The 16,638-nt window shown below is 38.1% G+C and overlaps 1 protein-coding gene across 1 annotated transcript in view; it reads right to left on the bottom strand.

Annotated features, from left to right (window-relative positions):
• The window catches only part of PRIMA1 (proline rich membrane anchor 1), a 73,565-nt gene extending 70,632 nt beyond the window's left edge, over positions 1–2,933 (bottom strand). Inside the window, exon 1 of the mRNA XM_070941471.1 lies at positions 2,841–2,933. Coding sequence (XP_070797572.1) covers positions 2,841–2,933 — 93 coding nt within the window. The remainder of the gene's footprint in view (positions 1–2,840) is intronic.
• Between the last annotated feature and the right edge of the window lie 13,705 nt (positions 2,934–16,638).

The raw sequence follows: 16,638 nt of genomic DNA on the forward strand, positions 1-16,638 counted from the left end.
TCAAGTTATCAAGTGACCCCATCAAGACCAAGCCAGATTATAAGCAAAGAATCAACTCTAATTAATTGGGCTATACTGCTGCTGCCTGAAATAGATTATTGGTATCTACTTACTAACAGATTCATTTCTGAACAGCTAGCTACTTTAATATTGCTGGTGTTATTAAGAATTAAACACTGTCAGCATAACAGCAGCCTTTGCTGTTATCCTATATGTATTTATAATGATCACTAGTCATCACCACATATAAAAGTCAAGGCCAAACTGCATGGCAAATTGAAACCAGACAAAGCTGACAAAGCTGACTCAGTCTGCATTCAATTTATAGTTGCATCAGATCTTGTGCCAAAATGCTAATAAAACTAGGCTATTTGGAAAACCTTGTTTTGTACCCACTGTCACTACTGTCATAAGTCTTAGAAAGTCCTCTTTCTGTCTACACAATCAAGGATGAAGTCCTTCTCCAAATGAACAAACTGCATTTTATAGGTACTAAGCTCAAGAGCATTGAGCATTTAAATATGCTGGAAAAGACTTGGACCCCTTGCATATTGTAACTTGCATCCTTTTCAGTGAGGCAACCAATGCTATAGTTTTTGAGGTTTGGATTTTGTTTAGAAAATTTGGGATAATGCAATAAAAATAGTACTATGGAGGATTAACAATGAATATTTATCATAAAATGTGAAGGACATCCAGGAATACAATTTAAAACAAATGTACAAGCACTGTTCATAAATAAAGACAATATAATACTATCTATGTATGGATCCATGCAACATATATTAGAATTATATATCCAGAGCCTAAAATCAATGGGAGAATGCCAGAAGTGGCTTTATAGATACATATTTATTTGAAAACAGCATCACTGGACTGTAAAAGATATGTGATACAGTTAGTTAAATTTTTCTTGTTATGGGAGCTTCCCTAAGTAACACTACCCACATATAGCATCTAATTTATCTTAGTTCTATTATTAAATATTTTGCTATTAAATATACAGATTAGTTAAGACCAAATACCAAAATGATTAGATAGGAGATTCATATAATTTATCAGAAGTTAAACTTCTAACCATACTCTCTTTTTGAACATTGCAAACTTTAAAATATTTAGAACTTTCTAGGTCAAATAAAATATAACCTGAATCAACACAGAAATTTTCCAGACTTAAAACTCTGTTCAGAAACACTTCCCTAACATGAAAAGCAACTCCACCACTTCACTCAAAACTTCAATTGAAATATTAGAAAATCTCTTCTGATGGCAGTTCTAGGTCTGATTATCATTTCCATTCTTCCTGAGCCCTCTTCCCTTCTCTTTATATCTTTATACTATCCTTTGCAAATAAATCTAATTCAATTCATCTTATTTTTAGACAAGTGTGCCTAGAATCGCAATTGGTACTTTAACTCCACATACGCAGCAAGCCTAATCATATTTAGTTGAAAGTGTCACTGGGCTCAATGACAATTACATCTGAATAAATCTAATTAGGATTCATACTACTAATTACTTTTCCTTTAAATTAAGACAAATTCCCATTAGCCTAAAAGAGTGTTTAGATTAGGAGCAGGAAGACCCAGGCGGCAACCAACTTCAGCCACAGAAATTCACTAGGCATCTTTGGGTTAGGTGCCCTCTCTCAATTCAATCTATCTGTGGGCTGCTGTGTGGGGATAAATAAGAGGAGGGATCACTGCACATGCTCTCTTGAACTGCTGTGCAAAAATGGGATGTACATATGCATTCCTCATTGCTCTTTATATGAAAACAAATTGGATTATAATCAACAAAACCAAATTACATATGACTGTGGCAAACCTGAAACTTTAACATTGGTCTTTCCCATTCAAATGCAAAGCAGCAAATAGAAGGGCAATTTAAGACACCAAGGAACAAGTTAGCAGAGAGAAAGTACAGCTATCTTCACTGCCAAAGACACATACTAGAATGATTTCCAGTGCTTCCGCTACCAACACCACAGTCCAAACAACAGTGTTACTGGAAGGAGAGGGGTGCAAATTCCAGAATGGAAATATGTGAAAGTAGCTACAGGATACTCTCATCTGTGCTCAGTCATATCATCCAAGCTTGCTGCAATAGTTGCAAATCTGCTCCTCAAAGGAGCAGATCCTTCTCTGAAAGTACAAGACTGAGAATCTTACCTTAGGTTTAGACACTTGTTTGTAGCATCAAAACTAGTATTCAAAATCCTACTTTCTCTGACATATTAAGTCACAAAGTCTTAAGTGCAGTGATGGAAGATATGTGGAACAAATCACTTGAAAACTAACAATCAAACTAATAAAAACACCAAGCACTTCAACATCAAATATTCTGAACCCAATCAATGATTATTTTGAGAAATAATTATTTCTCCTTTTATAGTTATCTCCAAAACCTATGGCTTTCAAAGTAATAGCCACATTCAGTTGTACTGACAAACATGAAACTTGTGACACCTCTAAAATTAACAGCCTGATGCCAATGGTGCAATTTAAAAAAGAGTTGAAAGCAAGGGATCTGTGGACGAAACTACAATAGCACAACATTGCTAAAATCATATAACAGCTGTTCTGGGGTTCTCTCTACCCTTATTAGTCCTACCTGCAGAATGGAAATAACTGAATTTACTGACTATCAACAGACACTTTTGCACCTTCCTTCCGAAACAATTCAGATATTTTGCTGCCAAAGTAATTTCATTAACAGTTTCCAAAGCACTTTTCTGCAGAAGTTGAGGCTGCATTGGGAACTCAGTCAATGACTAAGCCTGAGAAATGCACCCTGGCAAGGGAAAGAGGGTGGGGGGGGGGAACCAATTCTTCCATTACCTGAATGAAGCCCCACATAGGATGGAGCATCCAATGAAGCAACAAAGAAGGCCAGCAGCACTGAAGGAAGAGCAAGACTTTTCGGATTAGCATCACGACTGGAGGAAATGGCAGCACCTTCTCACAATCTGGGTATCTGGAGAAAGAAATCAGACAGCAACAGTGCTTTAGTGACCCCCATTCCCACGGTCCCTCTGCCCGTTTCCTCCCCTCCCCCCCATAGCAAGTTCAAATTGATGAGGTCAATGGAAGAGGGCGTAAGTAGCCTGTTTTTCCATATAAAGTATTGGTCAAAGCAGTCCTCTAACTTCATAGGTTTGGGGAGGATAAAATATAAAAAGAAGCAGGATAAACATATATTGGCTTTAGAGATACACTTGATGGGAAAGCCTTCGTTCGAAATGAAACTTCCCATTAGGCAGGCACATTTCATCTCTCAGAAGCGGTGCATTATTATAATAAATAAAAGCATGTCTAGATAGAGCTAACAGGAGCTTCCTTCCATCCCCGCCCCGGTTTAGAAATCCTCAAGGAATCAGGAGGAGAGTTGGTGGTGCAGAGGGAGGAACGTCAGCTATTCAACCAAGACGGACCCCCCAGTTTTCTGTTTCTCCTGCGGCGGCGGTTTAAACGTTCTTAAATTAATAAAGGATATTTTAGAAAATCCCCTTACCCTGGAGGGCGGAATGGGCCGCGTCTCGAGAGAAGGATGCCGTAGCTGCGCTTCCTTTTACATAGTGGAGCAGAAACTGCGATCGGCGGAAGGCGAGGGAAAGGCAGCTCTTAAACAAAGTTTTGCAAGGAAAGCCGATCTTTTCCACACGGCAGATCCGCCCGAAGTTCTCCTTTTGCTGCTCCACCACCACCTAGCGCCGACCACAGTCCGCTCACAGAGGGGGGAGGGGGGGGAAACTCTTTTTTTTCCCCCTTCTCGGAAGAGAGGAGGGTTCCCCCCCTCCTCACTTCCACGAAACGCGTGGCTGTGATATTGATGGAAAGCCAGCCTTCTCGTACGTGTGCGACGACGAGGGGGGCAGAAAAGCTGGAGGAATCCGAAGGCTCAACCGAACGAGCCCCTAACACCCCCCGCCCCCCGGCTCCAGGAGGCAGGGCAACGCTCGAGATCCCACTCCCGACGCCTCTAGATTCGCTGTTTTTGTTTGGTTTTTTTTTTCCTTTCTCTTTGCAACGACTACAGAGAAATGAGGGGGGGAAGGGAGGTGACACGGAGAAAGGCGCCTGGTGAAAAATCAACTCCTCTCCAACCGCGGAAAGAAAGAAGGAAAGAGAAAGAGTGAAGAAGCGCTCCAGATCGCTTTCCCCGCGTAAGTAAGTAGTAGGAAGTAGCAGAGCTCTCGCCGCCTCGGATCCTCAACTGCCCGTCATCCGGCAACGCCTGGAAGCAGCGGCCGGAGAGAAGGAGCCGAAGAGGAGAGGAGGACCCCCTCGTCTTGGAGAGGAGCAGAGGCCCTTGCCACATGCGGGAGGGCGGAGGAAGAGTGGGAAGAGCCTGCGAGCGAAGCCGGAGGTTTCCCGTCTCTCCTGCCTGCCCAATGTAATCGCTCCCGTATCTGGTGCGCTGCCGTTTCTGCAGTGATTTTTCATAGCTCTCGAGCAACTCCGTTTTTGGATCTGGCACTTGGCTCGGCCGAGCGGGTTGCTTTGGACTTTGTGCGCGTGTTTTGCTAAGCCCGGAGCTCAAAACTAAAACACCTTCGGGCTGCTTCTTAAGAGAGTTCGTTCTCCAGGCCCACGACCTACACACCCCTTTCCTTGCATGCTGCTGGGGGCAAATCATAGCTACTAGAGCCGGAGGCTAGGTGGCGCTCTCGAAGGAAAAGCTGCGCCTGGGTAATCGGGCTCAATACTGAGGGATGTTTAATTCTCAGGATCTGGGATATGGTCTTGTGCTTCAACAGCTCTCTTATCCTAAACCAGGGGTCAGCAACCCGCGGCTCTGGAGCCGCATGTGGCTCTTTCATCCCTCTGCTGCTGCTCCCTGTTGCTGATTGATAGGGCTTTTGGTTAGGACAGGTAGAGGAAAAAGGATGCCACACTAGGAGGAGACTATAGTGGGGGAACGACTTCCAGTCGGTAGAGGAAAAAGGACTCCGTGCTAGGAGGAGACTATGATGGGGGAGCCGGACTTCCAGTCAGCTCCAGGATTAAACATGGGCTTCTGGTTAGGACCTTTGTGACTCTTTGAGTGTTTAAGGTTGCTGACCCTGTCCTAAACCAATCAACCAAGCCAACTGTGGTCAAAACTACTTGTTATGGCTCTTCCAAAGTTGAAATAGGTGCTCTTCCCCATCCCCCTAGCAATGAGCTTCTAAAAGTGGATAAACAACAACCGAATGCTAGCCTATCCCTAAATTTACTTAATTACCATCTTCCTGTGATGGTATACTGCACTTGTTCCTGGAGGTTTTGTTTAATTGTTGGGGTAGTGTGATATTACTGCAGTGGTCGGTTTTGATAGGGAGAGAGAGGATGCATTTGGGACAGTGAGACCAAAGAAAACTCAGCAGTGATGTTATAGAGGAGGAGCAACAAAAAAGATGGCATAGACAGTCTGTGAAATGCAATTTCTCTAAACTGTATTTATCATCCAACCTTTTCCCTTTCTGGAAAGAAGGCTTTCTTTTAAGCCAAGATTTTTGAGAAAATATTCCAGTAATAATTTCTATTATCTCATTTTGAATACCTGCATTTTATTTGACTGTTGCTACTTTAAATGGCCTAGAATACAAATTAGATATAATAGTAATATATAATCTGTACACATAAAGGAAGACTGCTTCAACAGATGGAGCACCTGTCTGGGCTGGGGAGCTAATCTGGGTAGCAGTCTAACAGGAGACTGGGCCTATAGGCTAGCCAGGAAGTTTAAAAAATCAGGGAGAAGCTTATATGGCAAACCACATCAATCCTCTTATCAAACTAACAGCAGGGCCATAAAGTCACTAGAAGTCGGGCTCATCTCGTATTGCCATAAATGGAAGATCTCTGAGCAACGTGCAGTCAAATGGCTAAAATGTCTGGTTCCCAGCTGCAGATAACCCAAGACGTTTTTACTGCCAGAAGCAAAACAAAACATAACAGTCTTACCTTTCATGCAAAGAACCTGACATTGGCAGGTCTCTTGACTTCCAGCACTGGCAACACAATGCCGTAATATCTTCCAAGACATGTGGGGGCAGCAGGCTCTCATAGACAGCTCTATCTTCCTTCATTTCCCCAATATTCTTTGCCTTTCAACATCAGTCCCGCACTATTCAATGGCTGAGCTTTTCCTAACCAATTAATTAATAAACGTAACATTACTATGACTGGTGTCCTCAATTATGCTAAATAAATGCTCCATCTCCTTACTTAAATTAAGGAGGATGCTTCTGAGTGCCCCAATTTTTTCCACCACTCCCCACCATCTTTTGCAGCTGTCTTCATTTCTATTAAATGCTTACTGAGGGAGATTGCTTAGATTGTGAAGTAGCTGCTTGCCTGAGAATTATAGAAACACAGTGGATGAGGATTGTTAGATTTAAACCAGAGGCTGTCATTAGACAGTCTTCAACCCACTTATACTACTGGTTGACAATGGAGGCAAACAAATCACGAGGAGATAGGAGCAGTGGTATTTCCAACTCAACTTGTACCAGCTTGTGAAAGCCACTTGTTAAATTTTTGGGAATTTTGTGTGACTGAAAGTGGAGCTAACCTACCACACCTGGTACACCAATCAATTCTGTGGCAAGTGTGTCAACGGCCATGCCAATTGAACCAAGTGTTAAATATTTACCAGCATACTACTGGATTGGAAGGTTGTGAGTAAGGAGGATTACAGCTTGACCATTCTTGAATTCTAAATACAGGGGCAGTATACAGCAGATTCCCATACACTTTTAGGTGAGAGATTGAGCCCAAACTGGCTGAAGCAGAAATATTTTTTTCCTCTGGAGCACAAAGCAAGTTACATAAAGGTTGCAAATCTTTTAATTTTGTCACACATGCCTCTCCTGGAAAATATTTCATTTTTGATGCAAACATAGTAAAATGAAGTCATTGCAGACCCCACATTAATCACAAATCAACCCCAAAGCTTACTGTTCCTTCATTATCTCATTACAACATCTAAAAAGATCAAACATCTCAGAACTTTATCTTGAGGAAATGAATTAGCACTTCATGGAAATAATTTCAAAAGCACAATGACTTTTAATGACAAACTGATTTTCCCATAATATAATTTAGTTTTCCCCACCAGTTCCTTCCACAAGCTTTGGACCATAGGTTCCATCTTCTCTCCAGCCAACATGCAAGTTTCATACCACAGGCCAGAAACTAATCACAGGCAGAACTCTGGGACATCCAAGGATAAGATGATCTGTTGTGTGTAAGTGTAAACTATATGCCCACCATTACCTCCCTTCTAGAGTGGATAAAATGTAGTAAATCCTGGCTCAGCTATCTAAAGAACAACCCACTCACTATACAACATGTCCTCTTTTCCTTCTTCCTAAGGATAGCCAAAGTGGGGACTGGGGATAATGATTCCTTGGCAGGGGTGGGTTCTACTTACCTTTACTACCGGTTTGCAACAGGACCACACACACGCTTCTGCACATGTGCAGATCATCCATGATGATATGGCGGGTGGGCGGAGCCTCCTGCCGGTTTTACTACCAGTTCTATAGAACCGGACCGAATCGGGAGCAATCCACCACTGTTCCTTGGGTGGAAAAAGAAGGCTTTCTTTGACATCTGAATAAAGGAGTAGCTTTAGACAGATAATTGTGGGAAGCATATTTTTTGTTGCCGAATTTATTGTCATTTGACTGCTTGGGATGGGACAAATTGCTCATCGGACCAGGTAAATTTGAGGAGAAGGTACCTTGGAGCAGTGAACTCTTTGCTACTTTACTTTGGCAGCAGATTAGCCTGGATTTGCTCTCAGCTGGCTCAGCCAGAAAATAGTTCACTCAGCTGCCAAGTCCTAAAGAGTGAGGTCCTAATAAGAATTACACGTTTCAGATGGCAGAGGGAGGAGCTTTCTGGATCAAAAGAAGTAAAAACCCATGTAAAGTTACTGGGCACAACAAAACAAGAACAGCTGTATATAGATACTGGGCACACCCTAGACTGGCAGTTTCTGAAACTTTGGATGTGATCTGTGGGGTACTTGCCAAAGTTTTTTTTCTTGTTCTCTTTTTTTAGTATTCTGAAAAGATACTTTGTGATCTTCATCTCTATTGCATTTCTGTAATAATGAAAACACTGGGAGCCTTTAACAGAGCTTCCAAGAAAGCAAATAGAAATCTTCTGTTCTTCAAGTATTACCACAGTCATACTCATTAGGAACATAGAAGCAAAGCAGTTGGAGAAAATGAAAACAAACTGAATTTTTAGCCAGCAGAGTAATGAGCAAAGACAATTGCCTTGTGAGAATGGGAACTAAGATATGTAAATCACATTTATTTCATAGTATATATACTAACAAATAATGACTCACAGTTTTATGTTATTTGTTCTGCATATATTAAGCATACGGACTCGAAAATAAATCCCAATATATTAATGGGATTTGATCTTTACAATCTGTGTAAGAATGCAGCATCAGTCAAATAATCTCAAATTTAAAACTGATATCAGATTGCTTTGGCTTCCCAGAACTATCTGGCAGACTAAATCCAGAAGGAATTTATAAGGTTGATAATTTAAACCAGCTTTCTTTAACATGGCGCCTTCTATCTGAATTGAAATTACATTACAATCCCAGTAGATCTGGATTGCAGTAAATTATGAAATATAAGGTGTTTGCAAATTCTATTAGATTTTGTTAGGGCCTATTTTGGGAAAATAGAATATATGATTATGGAATTTATTCCATCAGATACTTATTTCACTAATTTAACAAAAATTGGATTCCTCAATATTCTGGTCAAAGAATTAGAACAATTGTTTATTTCTTCTTTGTTCTAGGGCCACAATAGATAATACATAGAAAAATGCTCTCCAGATCAGATCCATAGTACCTGATGTTTACACTGACTTTTAGGTTTTCCACTCCAACTATAGTGCAATCTGTACTGGTGTAAATTCATTTACTAGTATCAGGTTTGATTTTGGTATGTGGGTGGTGGTGATGAAATTACGTATTATATTATGAATGAATGTGATAATGAGAAAAGAATGTCTCTGATAGGCGTTAATGAATGGATGGTGGGAATAAGATGAGAGGGTAAAGAAAAAGTGATATTTGAAGCAAGAATGAATGAGCATTCAAATTCTTTGGGGATCATCTGCTTTTTAAAAAATCTATTTTGAATCCATGGGTTAAGCATACATCTATATATTTGATTTATTTGATTATGTGTAATGAAAGCTTGAGAGATGTAGTGAACGATACAAGGTTGATGAGAGGTGTACAGCTTTTAGTAGTGTAAAAGTGGATTTTGGAAAAAGACATGGAAGAAAAATAGTGAAATAAATGAAAATAAAAGAATAACTGCAAGGAGGGAAATATGAGTTCTATATGAAACAATATTAAACATAATTTCAAATAAAATGAATTGAAAATTAATATATGGAATGATGATATAAAAGATGTTTGTTATAATTAAAAGAACATTACAAAATGCCACAGAAGTTATGGATTTATATTCATGGGAAGTATGAAGGATCCTTGATGTAATGGGATTGATTGTGGATGAGAAAAGATACATGAAGGAATATGATTGGTGCAAAAGTATGAAAGGCTATTGTGTAATGTGTATATAGAGAAGAAGAATAGAGTCAAAAAGAGCAAGGACTTGTAAAATTAAAAGTAGAAGAGAAAATCAGTATGACTCTTGATAGGAATAAAATAAGTGTTTTCAAAGTGTTTTCTAAACAAGGAACATCCTATCGAGTAAATTCATTACCATAAAGATAATGAAATAAAATTGGGATGAAACTGAAGTGTGAGAATGCTGGATTAACCTAGTGTCATAGGGGTGTGTGTTTGTGTGTGTATGTGTGCTTGTGTGCGTATTTCAAAACAGGCAAGATAGCAGTCACAATATCATTAACCCTTTTGTACATACTGTTTGTATTGTTCTACACATGAGCAAAGGGACGAGGCTTTGATCACGATGCTGTGACCACCATCTCACCTGTTTTACTCTCTTATGAATTCCCCTGGCTACCATAAATTAGATAATATGCTGACTTCAGAAGAAGTCATTGCCAGCATGGAAATAGTTAATTAATTGAAATTAATATGGAGCTCAAATCAATTTCATTGTATACATGATGTACAATGACAATAAAGGCTATACTAATTTCTAAATAGAGTAAAAGCAATGTATGATGGAAGTAAAGCATGTTTGATAGTAAAAGGAACATTTAATAAGCAGTTCAACTCTAAAGATACAATGTGATAGCCCCTTGATTAACTAATTTATGGATAAATGAATATGAAATTCAAATATGTTTGTGAAATAAGACAAAATAGACATAGTAGTGACAAACACAATACTACTGAAATAATATCTCTCCTCTATCTCTCCCTCAAATTTATTCTTTAATGCAGAATAGATAATATCTGACTTAATTATACTTTTTCTGATCCAGAGACAGAAACTGCAAGTTTTCTGGTGATTTTCTAAAGGTATTTCTGTATTTGATCAAGGCATATAATACATTGTATTATCTATGTGCAATATTCTTGGCAGTATAAGAAACACAGCTTTACATAGCACACATCAAAAATTACAGCATTTGTTTTTCTCATTTTTCTCCCACCATTTATAGGACTTTAGAGCACAAATCTCTGAATTCTTCAGAGATGCAAGGTTCATTGAACTGCTAAGTAAGTGGAGGTAAAATAGAAACCTCAGTGTCAAAGAGCTGTGAGTCATCCTGCCTGTAGCAGTTATCTAGATCATGTTAGATTTTATTATTAAGCATTTGAGAACAACATCAAGGAACTAAAGAGAGAGCACCTATATTCAGAAAATCAGCCAGCACAACTATATTAGAAGGATGAAACTTGAAAAATGGGATCTGCTTTATACTTGTCAAGACTATTAACTATAATTCCTCTACACTTAAAAACGGGGGGGATATAATCTATATGGTAGGAATCAAATGGCTTAATCCCACCCCCCACCTCCCCATGTTATAACAATTTTGAAAATATCTAAGATGTTGCTGGGGAAAAGTGATTTCCTTCCCATTCAACCATCTCATGGAAAATTGACTTTTACCATTTGAATGTGGTAGCTTTATGACAGAAATTTCTTTTAGCTATGAGCTCAGATCCCAACAAATTTCATGTCAATACATTTTGTGCCTTGAACACAGAGGTACTGGAACTTAAATTTGATTTAATATTGATTTATTTAACAAATTTATATGGTCGCCCAACTCACACATAGGTGACTCTAGGCAGCTTGCATTAAAAATAACAATATAAATATAAACTCACCCCCCATCCCCATGGCAACAGCTAATCAAATTTACCACTTGATTGACTCCATTTTCATTTCTCTAGGCCTGCTGACAAAGCCATGTTTTAGGGCTTTTGGAAAAGCAACAGGGTGGGAGCCAATCACACCTCAGTGGGGAATGAAGTTTCATCCACAAGGTGCCACCATCAAGAAGGCCCTTTTTATGGTTCTACCAGATGTACATTCCTAATTGATGGGACCTTTAGTATAGTCAAGATAGCCATCTTTTGTCACACTTGTTTCAATATACAGCAAGTCAAAACCTCTAACCCTAACACATTAATTCAGCAACTGTTTGAAATTATAATAGCCCTGAAAGAAGAGACTTATGTCTTGTACCTGAACTTAATGTCTGTTGCAGAGCTTCCACAGTCATGTGAACCAATTCAGCCACTTGACAATTCACCCGCCCTTATGAATGACCCAGGGATGCTACAGAAGCCCCCCCCCCCCCCACACACACCTATCTTTTCCACCATCCTGCCCTGCTGAGTCCCTTGGATCTACCTTCCACAGAACTGGATTATCTGCAGGCCTTGGGCCTGCTCCTCATCCTATTATCCCAGTTTGTCCTCCCCCATTACATCTTGCTTTTTCTAAAGATTGCCTTTGGGAAGGATAAACGGCTGATCTGCTCTGTGATCTTCCTATGCAAAGGCTGTGTGGTTCTGCCCTGGAAGTGGGCACCATTTTGGAAGTGGTCACAATTCTTGGAAACTAAGAATTGCAGCTACTCAATTCTCCCTGCTTCATCTTCCAAAATAATGCCCATTCCAGGACAGCACTACATAGCTATTGTATAGCTATTGTATAGGAAGGCCACAAGGAAGATTGATTGGTTCTCTTTCCCAAACTTCAAAAAAAATAAGTGAAGTGAGGAATGATGTGGGGAGGACGAGGGTTTGGGATCATCACAATTTATGACCGTAATGAGCAGGGTCTATTATAGTCACAAATGTGCAAGTGTCCACAATAAAAAATGTGTGTTCTAAATGTTTATGTAGATGCTTTTAGAAATGTGTCTCATTAGTCACAATTTATATATTATAGCAAAAGTGCATAATAATATTGCTGTAAACTAGTAAACCATTGCTGTTTTGGTAATATCATGTGTATTTTGTAATACACATCTTCTCAGAAATAATTTTCACTGAATTAAAAAAAAGACTCTCTAGTAAACACAGGATTGCAGCTACAATCAGAATATATCATTGAACATTGTGACAAGTACACAATAGCAAACTTATTTCACATAGTAAAAGTTGATCAGAATTAGAAGTGATTTTCAGTTTTAGTGCAGATTATTGTTCAAGAAAATACTTTCCATAAAAGATTGCACAATATGCTTTGATTTGTCCAAGACGCTGTGCAATATTTTACGCAGGGTCTTGGAAAACATGGTGTTCTCACTGCACAATGTCTCAAGATATGTGCCAACAGAAAATGTCATAAATTCTCTTGCACCAAATCTTCAAGTATTGGAATATTTTTCATTAACACATCTCTAGAACCAGTGCAAGTCATATAAAATTTAGTCACATGTTTTATAAGAATCTTTCCAAATGGAACTAAAGCAGGGAGAATTCAGGATGAAACCTGTTCCATTTAAAAATAGAACCTGCAGTACCATTTTTATATTGCTGATTGGTGTAATTCTATCTGTTACGCTAACCAGGCTAGGCACTCATTAATATCAAGGGAAGCTCAAGGGAGATCCCTTATGTCCACTCTGGGAACATTACAGAATAGATGCATACTTAGGATATTTAATTAGTTAGTTACATTTTAGTTCTCTTATTTGGTTTAATTGGCTTATAGCATTAATAAACTTGGCATTTTATTTATGTCATTGTAAATTTCTTATCCCACATTTTCAGTAGTAAAAATATTTCCAAACAGAATATTGGACTTTTTGAGTTTTCTGGCATCTACATCATGAAAAGAAAAAGAAAAGAAATGATATTGAAATTATAGCAGGGAGATACTGTATTAATGGACATACAAAAAGCATTTCAGCAATATTATTCCAGCTTGTTTAAAGGAAGTAATATCTCTCTGGAGAAAATAAATGAATATCTAAAGGCACAAAATTTACTGAGGATTACAAAGGGACAGAAATGGATTATGAATGGACCTATAACAATAAAGCAAAGTTTTGAATAAAAAGTATTATTATAGCTATAAAAAGTATTAATTAAGAAAGGTACCTAGACTAGATGGATTATCAAGTTTTTATTACAAATGGTTTGAGGATGAACTGTTACAGTCTGTAGAAAACACTATGAATTCTATCTTCTAGAGAGGAAATATGCCAGAGACTTGGAAAGAGGCCAATGTAGCACTAACAATAACATCTAAAGAGGGACAAGATTTCACTTTAAACAAGAAACTATAGGCTGATACCATTATTGAATACTGACTACAAGTTGTTTACAATGATTTTAGCCGATAGCCTGAAAATAATTTTGCAATAATTTATTCATGAAGATCAATGTGAGTTTTTATTTAAAAGTCAGTTCAAGGACAACCTTACAAATGTGTTGGACATTTTGGAATATTTGCAGTAACATGAAAATGAAAAACAAGCCACATTTATTTTCTTAGATGTAGAGAAGTCTTTGACAATTTGAACTGGCCTTTCTTACTCAAAGACTTGAAAGATATGAACTTTGGGTAGAAGTTTATAGATCAATTTAGATTTCACAGAAAAAGCACAAAGATTGTTAATGGAGCTCTAACAAAGCCATGTTGAGAGTACAAACCCAAGTTTTCCCCCAAAACACTTGGGGCTCACAGCACAAGAAGCATTTAATAGATGAGAAATTGACTAGAAGATACAATATAAAGGCACTTCAAATTTATGCTGTAAATGTAAACAACAAGAAGTTTTCATGCCTGGTAGATGGGTAAAAAGTTAGCACATTTTGGATTCAAATACATGTATTTATTCTGAGGATTTTAAAGATTATTGCACAGTTGAGACCAGAGGTTTTCTCTTTAGGATAAATGGACAAATAGTTGAGGAAAAGTCATGGACATTTTTGAATAAAACAGAAAAATGAAGTTATGATTTATAGTTCTTGATGATTAGACAGGATATATTATAGAAGAAGAAAGTAATGTTGTAAAGTTAGAGTAAGAAGTAAATTTATAATTGTCCTGTGAAGTCCTGATGAGCAATGGCATAGAGACTTAGCATTTCACTATAATCATTGTTGCTATTATAGTAAGCCTTTCTGTTTTACTTAGAAAATATATGACTGTTCTATCTGTTGCCCAGAAAGAAGACCCATCTGTTTTCAAATTGTTAATAATGTTTCCAGAAGGTATTATTTATCTAAAATTGCTGGGTGATATATGCTTAAAGATACCAGTACTGACACAACAACAGTATATTGCAATTTGATTGGCCATGGTCACCATTTCAAGGGTATATTTTCTCAGAGCCTTTGTGCTTGTATTTAAAATTAAGAAAAGAAAATACTAGGAGAGGTAGCCCTTTTATCTAACGTGCACCAAACTGTACACACTCCTTGTCTTGAGTGTATTATTATGATTATTTATTAGAATTTTGAAGAGCAAGGCTCACATTTCTACTCAGAGATAAGTAACTTTAGACAAACAACTCTTACTGTCTTTGCACAATGAATTTTGGAGGGTCATTGTAAGGATAAATGGGGGTTGAGAATGAGTGGAAAAATCATATGCATTCTGCTGAACTGTTTTGAAGACAGGTAGGCTATAAACTCAAATAAAAAAAAATACATCTGACTCTAAAAACTTCATGTTCCTCACGACAGTTCTGAAATCCCCCAAACCTTTGATGGATTTCATGAATGTTTTAAGTTGACAAGGCACATTTCTCAACCATTCCAGCCACTGTGGAATAGGATGTTTGGCTATATTTCAGAAAGTCAACTCGACATTGATATTGGGCAAGGTCTTCAGCACTTCAGTAGGCATTCTACCCATTAACACCGCTTGGGGGGGCCCGAAAGCCCTACTAAGCCCTACTAAGCAGGTATATACAAAAGTATGAAGGCTATTGCTTAACACATTGTAAGCCGCCCTGAGTCTACGGAAAAGGGTGGCATATAAATCGAACCAATAACTAAATAAATAAATAAACAGCAGACCCTCATGCCACTTGTTCATATAATGGTAAAATATGGACTATATAATACTGTTAAACTGGCTCATAGCTGGCTGAATTGCCACTTGATTGCCACGCCCATTAATGGCTCCACTTCAGCTTGGAGGAGTATTTATTGGAATGCTACAAGGCTTGAATGAGGGAGTTGAAATGGGTGTAATGGTTGTGAATTTGGGAAATTTAAAATAGTTGATTGGCTAGTTGTTTTGTTTCAAACAAAAAAGGGAGTAAAGAATTGTAATAGCCAACAATTGAACATTTTACAGAATAAATGGATTGTTCCCCTCAAAAGATCACTTTATTTGACCATCCGGTATGACAGGGCATCACTGAAACACTAAATTATTTAAAGTAACCCATACAGGTAGTCCTCGACTCACAACTACAATCGAGCTCAAAACTTCTGTTGCTAAGCAAGACAGTTGTTAAGTGAGTTTTGCCCCATTTTACAATTACAATTTCTTACCAAGTTGTTAAGGGAACTGTAGCTGTTAAATTAGTAACATGGTTGTTAAGTGAATCTGACTTTGCTTGTCAGAAGGTCGCAAAAGGTGATCATATGACCCCGGGACACTGCAACCATTATAAATATAAACAGATACCAAGCATCCAAATTTTGATCATATGACCATGGGGATGCTACAGTAGTCATAAGTGCTAAAAACAGTACATAAGTCACTTTTTTCAGTGCCATTGTAACTTTGAACAGTAATTAAATGAATGGTTGTAAGTCGAGGACTACCTATATAAAAAAACCCAAATTAGACAAAAGCTTGGGTGAATTGCCAAGTCTATTTAATCATTCCGTTGATGGGGTACCACAGAATAGTTATCTTATCCTCCAATGCTTTGAAATATGAGATAAAAAGCAGCCTCCTCAGCAGATTTCAATATAGAGAAAACTTCTTAGATTACTGGAGTTTCAAATCAATAACAAATAATAAAAATTATCACAAATTCCTTGTGCTTCAGCGAAAAGTGAATTAGTAATCAGAGCATTCAAGACTAGTAAACTATGTTATCTATTGTGTACTTGACCGTTTGCTGTATGTGTGGTTTCTATGTCACTTTCAAGGACAATAGGAAGTTTTTTCAATATACTTCTTAATATTTATTAACTAACATTAGCATAAATCAATGCTTTCTTTGTGATATT

This window comes from Pituophis catenifer, unplaced genomic scaffold (assembly GCF_029215685.1).
Source record: "Pituophis catenifer annectens isolate HBS135680 unplaced genomic scaffold, rPitCat1.0.hap2 SCAF_1, whole genome shotgun sequence".
NCBI classification, from domain to species: Eukaryota; Metazoa; Chordata; class Lepidosauria; order Squamata; family Colubridae; genus Pituophis; species Pituophis catenifer.